At 39.2% G+C, this 11,672-nt stretch overlaps 1 protein-coding gene across 1 annotated transcript; it reads left to right on the top strand.

The window, feature by feature from the left end:
• Window positions 1-1,917: 1,917 nt before the first annotated feature.
• Window positions 1,918-10,884, top strand: myoz3.L (myozenin 3 L homeolog). Its single transcript, XM_018251995.2, has 6 exons — window positions 1,918-2,276; window positions 2,911-2,999; window positions 3,084-3,250; window positions 3,731-3,938; window positions 4,564-4,741; window positions 10,350-10,884. Exons 2-6 carry the CDS (start codon window positions 2,921-2,923, stop codon window positions 10,534-10,536), a joined length of 819 nt encoding a protein of 272 aa, XP_018107484.1. The 5' UTR covers window positions 1,918-2,276; window positions 2,911-2,920; the 3' UTR covers window positions 10,537-10,884.
• Window positions 10,885-11,672: the final 788 nt, after the last annotated feature.

Consider the following 11,672-nt stretch of genomic DNA (forward strand, 5'->3'; position numbering starts at 1 on the left):
TGTGTCACATGGGGACAAGACTTGATATATTTAATTAAGTGTGATGTAAGTGCTAGCACTGTGCTGTTTACTTTGAATATCCAGCATTAAAATAAACAGTATTAGTCGTAGCTTTATTGGTCCTTTCTTGAATATGATGGTGCTAGGTGCTGGCTGTGGAAAATACGCTGAGGAGACAATTCGTCTGGGAAAGATGTTGAATTATAAGCAACTTTCATTAGTATCAAACAGGAACATTAGTCTGCGCGGTGCATATCTGTGCTGAAGCTAGGGTTGAAACCTTTTCTGGATAAAAATACCGGCCTACCTATATATTTATCTTTTTTCCCTATTAATAACATTGGGATCAGCCATCATTTTAACTGGCTAGGCCGGGCAAATACCGGCCAGGTGGCAACCCTAGCTGAACCCAGCCTGAAACACTACTGGTAACACAAAAATATCCCTTAATACCCACCCCAAAGTAGAACATGGTGATGGTTGCCAGCTGGCTGTTATTTTATTGGCTTGGGTGGTAAAAATGAAACTTGAAGGCAATGTTATTAATAGGGAGGAAAGATGACCGATACAGGAAGGCCAGTATTCATTTTCTGAAAAGGGGAACCCTTGACATGGGCTACATATGACTCATTACACCCCATTACTCACAGCTTAGGAATCATGGCACAACTATCACAGTCCTCTCATGCCATTGGCAGAATCCATTACTAATGTTACTGTACTACAGCTCCCACACCTCCCAACATTCTGGAAAAGGAAAGAGGGACAAAACAAAATTGCCGGTGAAATTTTGACCACGCCCTTTTGCGGCCACATCCCCTAATTACCATGCCCATTTTACATAATTTGCCAGGTTATGAAAGTTTGAACACATTTCTGTAGTTTTTATGTTTTATTACAGTTTTACTAATGAAGGTGAATTGCCCTTTAAACTGTGAGTCTAACTTCTCCCATGGAAGTGGAAGTTTAGCAGCCATTGAACAGACCAATGACCATAGGAATTCCTTGGAGGGCTACATTTGGCCCGCAGGCCTCTAGTTTTATAGTCATGTGATACAGGAGCAAATCAATCTCCTGTGCTACCTAAGGTGACTCCTATGATGCCGCCAATCCCCTCATCCCTCATAGCTTACCTTTCCTGTGCTGGAGTGGATCCAAGGGGGCTACATCACTAGTACAGAGAGTGCAGTTGCATTCTCTGCACTAGAAGAGCCAAATTTCTGGTGGAAATTAGGCTTTCTGGTGCCCCTGGTAACTCGCAGGCTGCTGCCGTCTGAGGCAAATTTATCAATTGCCTCGTGGCAGCAGCACCCCTGATGTCATAGGCAGGTCCAGACTGAGAATTAAAATAGCCCTGGTCATAGGTGTCAAAGATAGCATTCTACATCTTTGTCATGAAACATCGGAACGGCAAACATGCTGTTTAAGTGTCTAATTCATTGGTTGTCATACTTGCGGGTCCAGTACATATTTCCCTTAATATCTTGGAATGAAAAAAGAATAAATAATGAATGTACATTGCAAAAGTACTTAGAATATCCCCCTCATCAATTTTACATCACTTATTTTAAAGGTTTACTTATCCCTAAAGTGTGCCAAAGGCCCAGGAAAGTTGGTAAATAGTTGGAGAAACTTGTAACCCAGTTACATTAAATCTTTGCAACCGCATGCAGAACACAACTCCTATGGAAGTTTCCCCATCCTCTCCTCTTCTTAAATAGAAAGTTAAATTGCCACAGTGCTTTGCAGAAAAAGGTCAGGCTAAGAGTGTCAATGTATATAAATATGTCATGGGTCATTTAATTTGGCTGGGCTTCGATGTCACAAACAATGTCATTTGGGTTAACATTACCCCTATTGGCCAATAATAGCGACATTAGGTCACTAGAAGAAGACCAAGTCAGAAGGAAAGAAAGGAAAAAGACTGAAGGAGACACAGAGGGGACCCAGCGAGGAAGCAACTGCACATATTATCACACAGGAGGGAGGGAGAAAAGAAAGTTCATAAAAGATAGACAGTGACAGATGTACAATATAGTGAAGTAGAGGAGAAGGGTAAGTCAGAATACAGATCACTGGAGACTGGAGAAGGCTGATGCAGACTGTGATGGATTAAAATAATTTGTTAAACATTACTGAGATATACACAAGCAAGTACAACTAGGAGTAAAAGGGAGATACAACTAAATATACCTGCTCTGAAGGAAACTGTTCGACCCAAGGACATATACAGACAGACAAGGAGAAGATATAGAGAAGCTGATCTCCATAAACAGGTGGGTTCATCACTTAACACAAGAGTTGAAACAGTGTCCTCATTAAAAATATAACCAAGAATCAAAGTTACATTCAGGGGCAACTTGAGAGCAAAACATTTGGCTTTAAATATATAGTTTTTAAGTTGGGTCACTTAGGGTAGAATATTAGGGTTTCTGTTTTCAAATGACAGCTCCATATCTCAATATCTATCTAAAAGACATGTGTCAAAAACAGAATCTAAGTACTGTATTAATTCTTATTTCCTAGGCTTGGAAATACATAGTTGCTCCAGTTTACCTTAGGGTTCAGACTTCTTTAATATCTTAGAAACCTCTTTACAAATGAAACCAGTATATTTATTCCACCAACGTGTATATATATTGCTAGAAGGGCAGTTTAGTTCCAAAACAAACATCAATCAATATACAGTGACCATAGTGGGTAATGGAAGAATTTTTGGTAAACAGGTCATGTGATAAGATCTTCTCAGGTTGCTTTGTTTGATTTACAATGGCTTTTATCATTAGTAAACATGACTTTCTATTCCCAAGGGTTTTCGTTGTTTAGATCTAAAAAACTGGATCCATTTTCAAATACTGTCCAACTGCAATAAGATCAGGCCTTAATGTGAACATATGTTTCTCTTCCCAGCCAGAAAAAAATGAATCCTTCCCCATTGGATACGATGAGGGGGCCCAAGGCAAAAGCAGCAGCAATAGTGAGAGAACTCACAGGGCAGGGTGAGTAGAACAAATACATTATGTTCTTCCCAAATATTATAGCAAAATTTTCATTACATATAAGCACTGCCATTTTTCTGGCAGCCCCACAGCTAGATGGGCAGCTAGACCTGGGCAAGAAGGTGAGTGTCCCTCAAGATTTGATGTTGGAAGAGCTTAACCTGAAGCGCAATCGTGGCTCCTGTATGTACTTGGAGAGACAGAAGCGAGTGCAGAGATATACATTTGAATACCCACCACACCAAATCAATGTGAGTACCTCTACGAATGTTTTTTATCCAGATATGTATTTTTGCATTAACAAAATCTGTGTGTGCATTTTGGAGGGTTCTTACAGAATCTGGGTGCTCCCAAGATGACTCTTGTATGTACTGGTGCACAGATCTTGGAGCAAACATTGACCACTAGAGTATAAAATGATGCATGTTCATAACAGAACATGGGTGAGGCATAACTTTGCAGTGAAACACACTACATAGACTTCAATGGAAGTCAAATATGCTACATTGGAAGTTACATATGCTTGTATGATGTAGATGCACTCTGGTTTTTACTGGCGGTTTTGGCTGCAGAAAAGAAGAAGGTTGTGCATGTGTATTATTGAGCCCCTACCTCTTACTCTTGTCTTTCCAATTCACATAGAGCTTTTTGAACTCCTATTGGAAAGGCTAAAATAGGTTTGATTATTCTGAATGGGAAAATAATGCTCATTAGACCTCTCCTTCTTTCAGGCAGGCAGCAATATGAATCTCATACAGTCTGTTCAAACAGCAAATGGTGATCACACAACAGCTAATGAAGGAATGCATAGGGGGGAGCGGTTTCACTCAGAGATCTTAATACCTAGAGGAGACAGCAAAACTCCCCCCAATGTACCCAAAAAGACTGCAAAAGTCTTACAGATGAAGATGTGCCTCAATCCAGGGGCAATAGCACCAGGTATTAAGCACTATCTTGAACAAGCTCTAAAGACTGCATATGACACCCGTTATACTAGGGCACAAAATAAGGGAATCTCTCCCTCGTTACATTACTACTTTCCTATAAAGTGTTGGCAGGGAATGTGTATCTTCTTAAAACAGGAGCATAGCAGAGGCTCCTGGGTCCTGATGCAAAAATATTATGCAGAGGTCCCATATTATTGTCCCCAACATTCACATGTGTCTTAATCCCATCCCCTCATTTTGTCCTTACCTTCAGGTACAGTTTTATTCCATTATACCTAAATATTTGTGCCCATGGTGGTTCTAGTCCAACTCTCTACCCCCTATAGCTATGTCTCAGCAGACTGTAAGACTAGGTAAGACCTATTTTAAGAGCCTACAAGTGGCTGGTTGCTACCAGAGATCATAGGCTTGCTAGCTAGTTTGCTCTTATTATTGGATTTATCTAGCAAGACCAAGTCCACAACTGTGACTTCTGTTAGAAGACTCTTTGCTGGAGTAAGCGGGTGCACAAATCCAGCAACCAAAATAGCATTAGTATGACACATTTTTCTAGTGGTTATGCTATCATTATAAATGTTTCAATTGCATAAAACTCTTTTTGTCTTTTGTATTGAAAGGTTACTCAGCCCCTTGGAAAGAGATTCCTTATGAGAAGTTTAATAGCACAGCCATCCCCAAGTCATACATTTCGCCATGGGTTGAGGAGCAGAACGTAGAAACAATGGTATCTGTTACTGAATCCCTACCTGAACCCCCGAAGACTCCTCTTAATGTCACATACCACAGCTTTAACAGGTACTGGCCCTTTTCTAAAAAAAATATTTGTTTCTTACATAAGCAGTTATGAATAAAAACATTAAAGCATTTAGCTGCATGTAAAATTGCCCCCTTAGTACTTATGGTACTAAACCTGCATGAATGCAAAAAGACACAGAGCAGTTTTTCCATAAGACATTAGTCTTCTTGCTCATAAGAGGTCAAACAGCTGAACATAGAGTTTTCGTTAATTGTGTTTTGGGGTATATTATCAAGTAAAGCACCCTAGAAAATTAAGATGTTTAGAGTGTTTGAAGGTTTTATGTTGACCACACACAAAATATACCACCTTCTTTGGCAAGACAAAGATGTGCCTGTGTCCAAGGTGGCTTAAAAGGATATAATTTGCGCATCAAATTTTAAAGAAGTGGCTAGGGAGGGGGGATTTTCAAGCTATAGAGAAAGCCGCCTCTAAGGTCAAGGGCCCCCCTTTTTCCCAACCCCCCCCATGACTATAGGGCCTGCTTCCTCTATCATTACGCCACTGAGTGTGTTGCTCTCTTATTACAGAGAAATAACACATTGATGAAAAAAAGGATAATTAGGACAGCAAATAAGTCTTGCCAATATAATGGCTAACTTTGCTGAAAAATTGGTGCACCTATTGCATCTTTTTCTCATAAATTGCCACCCCCCCATTCACTAAACCTTTATTGTCCTTTAACTTTAAATCTGGGCTTCTATGAATATTTAGGATAATTATATCTTTTTTCTCCAAATCTCAGTCTCACTAGCCTTCAGACTAGTCCCCCACAATGACTGCTCTGAGCCTTCCCTAAGACACGCCAGCATCACAGCTTGGGAACCTCAGGTCCATATTTATATTTAATGTTTCCATAAGAAATAGAATCTACATGTTCCTATGGGTATCATCCCAACTGAGATTTAATCAAGGTTTAGCCTTCACAAATTGTGGATTCAAACCCTAAGGAATTGGTCAAACAGATTTGATTATTTTTCTTTGGAATATGAAGCTATCCATAATAAATTAATTTCAACCTCCTATGACGAAATGCTAAATTTGCCTTGGAGAATATGATATTAGCATGATCTATATTTAGAATTGGCATTAAAACACCTTCTTAGTTCCTAGTCATCTGTACTCTGCAATGATGAATTAATTGAAGCCATTTGCCTGCAAGCCACATTCTGTCTTATTCAGCAAATGAAAACACTTGTGATAACAGTACCCAGTTATCTTCCCTGTAACCTAAAACGCTCTATATCACTACATAATAAGTTATCACCACCATCTTTCTATTGATGTGTGCAGTTGTAATTTTCACTCTTTGAGCAAAGTTTAATTGAAACTGGCCTTTTGAAAGACTTATAAAATAAATAACTCCAGGGAATGCACTGTAAAAAAATAAATTATTTCATTATGTGTAATTGGTTCATTGCTACTTGACAGCTCAGGATAAATGAAGTTGAGCATGAGTTAAAGCTACAGATCTTGATCTATGCAGAAATTGATTTGGATTAACATTTATGGTATTTCGGCCTGATTTTTGGGCTGCTCCAACCACGTGGCTCACTCAGTGCAGAGGATGTGGACCAACCTGAAGGTCAGTAAAGGTGACAGTTGGTGACAATCCCTATTTACTTCTACAGCATTTAGATGGCATTTTTAGTTAGGTATAATCTTTTCATGTGCTAAAAGTGAATTTTTAATCAATGTTTGAACCAAAAACTCTAAAGTACTTTTTGAGAGTGGCTACCAAACTTTGGGCCCCTCAGGTGGTTCAGCACCTCTTATCTCATAAGATGGCTTTAGATACATAAGGGATCCCCAAACTTTTTTAATCATGAGCCACTATTAAATATAAAAAAGTTATGGAGCAGCACACCCATGAACAAATTCCAAGGGGGTGTCCAATAAGCTCTAATTGATTATTTGGTAGCCCTATGTTGAGTGGCAGCCTACAGGAGGCTCTGTTTGGCAGTATATGCCACCAAAAGTTGCCTCCATTTCATAAATCCAAAAATTAACACCTGCTTTGAGGCCACTGGGAGCAACATCAAAAGGCTTGTTGAGCAACAAGTTTCTCTAGAACCACTATTTGGGGATCTTTGAGATACATGGAAACACCATCAAAACCAGATGGTTGGTTCTATTGATTTCAGCAGTGCCCCCCTCCACCCCCAACAAACACTCCAAACATCAGTCTTTTCTAACCTGCAACAGGCAACCAGTTTGGCTGAACACACGTGGTTGAAAGGATTTCGGCTCATGGCTTATGTGTATGGAAGTCATTTAAACCATGTGTGTTGTCAGAGGTAGTTAATTTCAGTAAGTTACAGTCTACAATCTGATTTGTTTATTTTTAGAAATTCTCATAAAACTTCCATCCTGTCTTTATCACTGGAAAACTTAAAATGATAAATTATATTGATAGCTGCAAACTCCCACAGGGCCTGAACGAAAACAGCCCTGTTCCCATATGGCTATATAGAGCACTAGCACATGTGCTGCTACAAACTGTCACGTTCACCTGCATATTTTGTTATAGGTTCATTTTCTTGGCATATTGAAATGTAATTCCAAGCAGTTTTCCAATATACATTCATTTAAAATGTTCAGCGGTTTTAATGTTATTTGTATATGTAATCGCAAATGAACTCAATGTTTGGCCCTTTCTTCACTGCTGGTTTCGACCCTTGAAGTAATGTAGAAGAATCTCTCCTTCAGCCAATACTCCATTTCCAATAGTACCTTTCATGCTTCTTCAACAATTTAACAAAGTCTGTTTTTCCCGGGGCAGTGCCATGGGCCTGTCTCTTTCTTTCTCTCTGTTCAACCTTGTTTGTTAGAATACAAATTGTTCTACCCACCACGGACTTGTTACACGTATGTACTGAACAGAAGGAACAGCAAGAACAAACTTGATGTGATTGAGACTAGCTGGCTCCAATTTTCAAAAAGCACAAACAACATTTTTGTTTTGAAGAGTATCAGACACATCCAACTTTTAGTACGCTACTCAGAAAGGCTGTTTCCTATCAGAATAAGAAGGGTTTCTTTTTCTTTATGGCCAGACAGTTGGTTGTATATCTTTGTAATACAGAGATACTGCCAATTTTCTCCAAAATATTAGTTACAAATCATAGTTACATCATTCTTGTCTCCAACACACAGCCCAGGCTGCCTTACCTTACTGGTGCCATGGCTGAACTGTGATTTCCAACTTATTTTAAGCCTAGAATGTTCAATAAGCCAGAGATACTGTGATACTCCAGCCTGTTGGAGCAGTATCCCTGCTGCAGCCAGAGTCGTGGAAAGGCCATATGGGGAGGTTGGAATTAGAAAAAGAAAAGAGGATGGCATTAGAGTGATAAAAAGTGTCTTAAGGGATACTGTACCTAAGTTTTGTCATGACTCACTGAAACGTGTGTATAATAACAAATTATGCACCCCCTGTTGTAAAATATGATTAGCACAGGTCCTTATGTCTCTATGTAAAGACAAAATAATGCTACAACATAATGATGCTAACCTGGATATTACTGTGGCCTTGCATATTTAGCTTGTCCAAAAAGACAAGCAAGCCCTTTTTTTATGGGAATTAGCCATCGCATCACCGCCAGAGGATTCCGCAGAATCACCACTGTCCTAGCAAAGACATATTTTCATTGATTTGGCTTAAAATGCCTTTTCTAAAGTCTAAGGAGGCCATACTCGAGCCAATCTCCTACACTGTCCTCTACTCTTCTACCAATCGGCCTAGAGGTTGAATAGAAGGAGAGTTTACAAGGGACCACGCATAGTATGGCCACTTTAGTATTGCTCTAATCAGAATAGCAGAGTGTAAAGAGGAGCTGTTGTTCTGGTAGATATGGAACATTGGCAGAGGAAATGTTAAAACCTGCCCGGTTCCTGTATCCAGTTGCAATTGGAGGACCAGCATACACACACAGATTATTGTATGGAACTGTTTTTAGCTGTGGATGTATCTTGTCCTTTGTTTAAATCTATAAGAAAAAAGATCCCGTTATTTGTATGTGTATATATATATATATATATATATATATATATATATATCCCTCTAACATCTTGGTAAAGAATCGTCACATCCTTAGCAAGTACCTCTTCTCCATAAGAACAAACTGGACTCCAGACTTAATAGTTGCGGTCCTTTTACTACTTAAAGGGATACTGTCATGGGAAAAAAAAAATTTCAAAATGAATCAGTTAATAGTGCTGCCCCAGCAGAATTCTGCACTGAAATCCATTTTTCAAAAGAGCAAACAGATTTTTTTATATTCAATTTTGACAATTCTGACATGGGGCTAGACATATTGCCAATTTACCAGCTGCCCCAAGTCATGTGACTTGTGCTCTGATAAACTTCAATCACTCTTTACTGCTGTACTGCAAGTTGGAGTGATATCACCCCCCTCCCTATTTCCCCCCAGCAGCCAAACAAAAGAACAATGGGAAGATATCCAGATAGTAGTTCCCTAACACAAGATAACAGCTGCCTGGTAGATCTAAGAACAACACTCAATAGTAAAAACCCATGTCTCACTGAGACACATTCAGTTACATTGAGAAGGAAAAACAGCAGCCTGCCGAAAAGCATTTCTCTCCTAAAGTGCAGGCACAAGTCACATGACCGGGGCAGCTGGGAAATCGACAAAATGTCTAGCCCCATGTCAGATTTCAAAATTGAATATAAAAAAAATCTATTTGCTCTTTTGAAAAATGGATTTCAGTGCAGAATTCTGCTGGAGCAGCACTATTAACTGATTAATTTTGAAAAAAATTTTTTTTACCATGACAGTATCCCTTTAATTTATGTATAACTAGAAATGTTTTTGTCCAAGTGCAAAACCTTGCATTCATCAATGTTTAAGCTTATGTTGATCCATGTGTTGCCAAAGTTAGTGAATCTTTGACTGATTTTGACAATTTGGGGTAGGTTTGATCCCTAAAACAGCATATCATGTTGGGTCTCAAAGAGGTTGAAGCTGCCCATAGATCACATCCATGGTTCATTATGGTCCTCAGCCAGCTGGAGTTCCTGCAACAAAATCAGTATGTTGATGTTTGGTTAGCAGAGAACTAAACCAACCCCATGTGAGGAGGCTAATAACCATCCAAGCCTTTTGAGACACATCCAGGACTGGATCATTATCACCCTCATGACATGGGTAAGTTGACATCTCTGAGTTAGGAGCTGCAGAGGTGATCAATTAAGCCCCATTCAAAATTCAGGCAAGAGAGGCAGAGTAAGCAATGTTGGACTGGAGGTCCAGGGCCAACCGGGATTGCTGCCTTAGGGGCCCCAAAACCCGTTCCCAAGCTCCAGCCGAGACCCCCCTCCACCAGCACCTGTTTTTTTTCTTCTTATGCCTGTGATCGGGGGACAATGGGAGAGGTCAGGGGTCTCCCATGGTCTTAGGCGGGGAGTGGATCTGGGTCAGCGAAGCCCACTAAATTTTTTCCAGGTGTCCTCCTGGCCCAGTCCAACCATGAGAATAAATCTGCACCTTAATTAAAATTGCACATGAATATACCAGCATAACATTAATACAATAAATTAAAATGTAATGTATTTATTTCTATATTTCATTTCATGTTTTGCAGCACTCCAATCCCTTTTGGGAGTTTATCAGTACTTGATAATACAAATGCTCCTACAATGTTTGAAGAACTACAAGCTCAGATAGAGGAGGCCACCAGCGGACTGGAACTAATGTGCCAAAGACCCAGCTTCAACAGGACACCCCGGGGGTGGGCAATGAAATTCATACCTGAGACGGCAGACCTGTAGTTGTCTGATTTTCTGGAGCACATGTATTAGCTTTTCTATAATATTTGCTTTGACTTAGATCTTGTATGCATTGATAGGTCTTAGCTAAATACATGCAGCCATTTATCTCTGTGTGCTGTTTGTATTCAGGAGTCTGTGTACTAAAGTGCATTAAAATTCAAATTAAGTAGATTTTCTTTTATAAATATTGCAAATTGGTATAGCAAAATGGTGTCAAATGTATTGTTGTAATATGACATGCCAAATGAATAAACCAATCTCATGAACTCTTGCAAAAAAATACAGGTATGGGACCTGTTATCCAGAATGCTCGGGATCACGAGCATCTTTCTTGTAATTTGGTTCTTCATACCTTAAAGGGATCCTGTCATCGGAAAACATGTTTTTTTCAAAACATATCAGTTAATAGTGCTAATCCAGCAGAATTCTGCACTGAAATCATGACAAGGGGCTAGACATTTTGTCAATTTCCAAACTGCCCCTGGTCATGTGACTTGTGTCTGCATTGTGATTTCAAAATTGAATATAAAAAAATCTGTTTGCTCTTTTGAGAAATGAATTTCAGTGCAGAATTCTGGTGCAGCAGCACTATTAACTGATTCATTTTTTCCCATGACAGTATCCCTTTAAGTTTACTAGAAAATCGCGTAAACATCAAATAAATCCAATAGGCTGGTTTTGCTTCCAATAAGGATTAATTATATCTTAGTTAGGTTCAAGCACAAGGCACTGTTTTATTATTACAGAGAAAAAGGAAATCATAATAAGAAATTTGGATTATTTGGATAAAATAGAGTCTATGGGAGATGGCGTTTCCTTAATTTGGAGCTATTTGGAGATAATTTTTGTGCTTCCAAAATAATCTATGTAACTGTTTTCCTGCAAATAGGCAAATGGGGGTAAAGTAGCTATATAACTAAATTGAGATCATTTTGGTGTTGATTTTGGCACAAAGTTTTATTGCACTTTAGTAAATAGGCACCTTACTAGATTGCGGGTTAAATGTTTCTGTCCTGCTGCCCATAATAAGCCAAAGTAAATAACAAGTCTAATTTCAATAATATGATAATATATTGATAACCTTTCCCCACAGAGCCCTTAGTTGAAGGTGACAACCTGACCTCAGGCATCACCCC

Source organism: Xenopus laevis, chromosome 3L (assembly GCF_017654675.1).
Source record: "Xenopus laevis strain J_2021 chromosome 3L, Xenopus_laevis_v10.1, whole genome shotgun sequence".
NCBI lineage: Eukaryota > Metazoa > Chordata > Amphibia > Anura > Pipidae > Xenopus > Xenopus laevis.

Bases quoted from the DNA above. Each gene is read 5' to 3' on its own strand.
- myoz3.L (XM_018251995.2), top strand. From the start codon at position 2,921: ATGAATCCTTCCCCATTGGATACGATGAGGGGGCCCAAGGCAAAAGCA. The intron at 3,251-3,730 runs GTGAGTACCTCT...TCCTTCTTTCAG, and splicing joins ACCCACCACACCAAATCAAT to GCAGGCAGCAATATGAATCT. The intron at 3,939-4,563 runs GTATTAAGCACT...TTGTATTGAAAG, and splicing joins TCCAGGGGCAATAGCACCAG to GTTACTCAGCCCCTTGGAAA.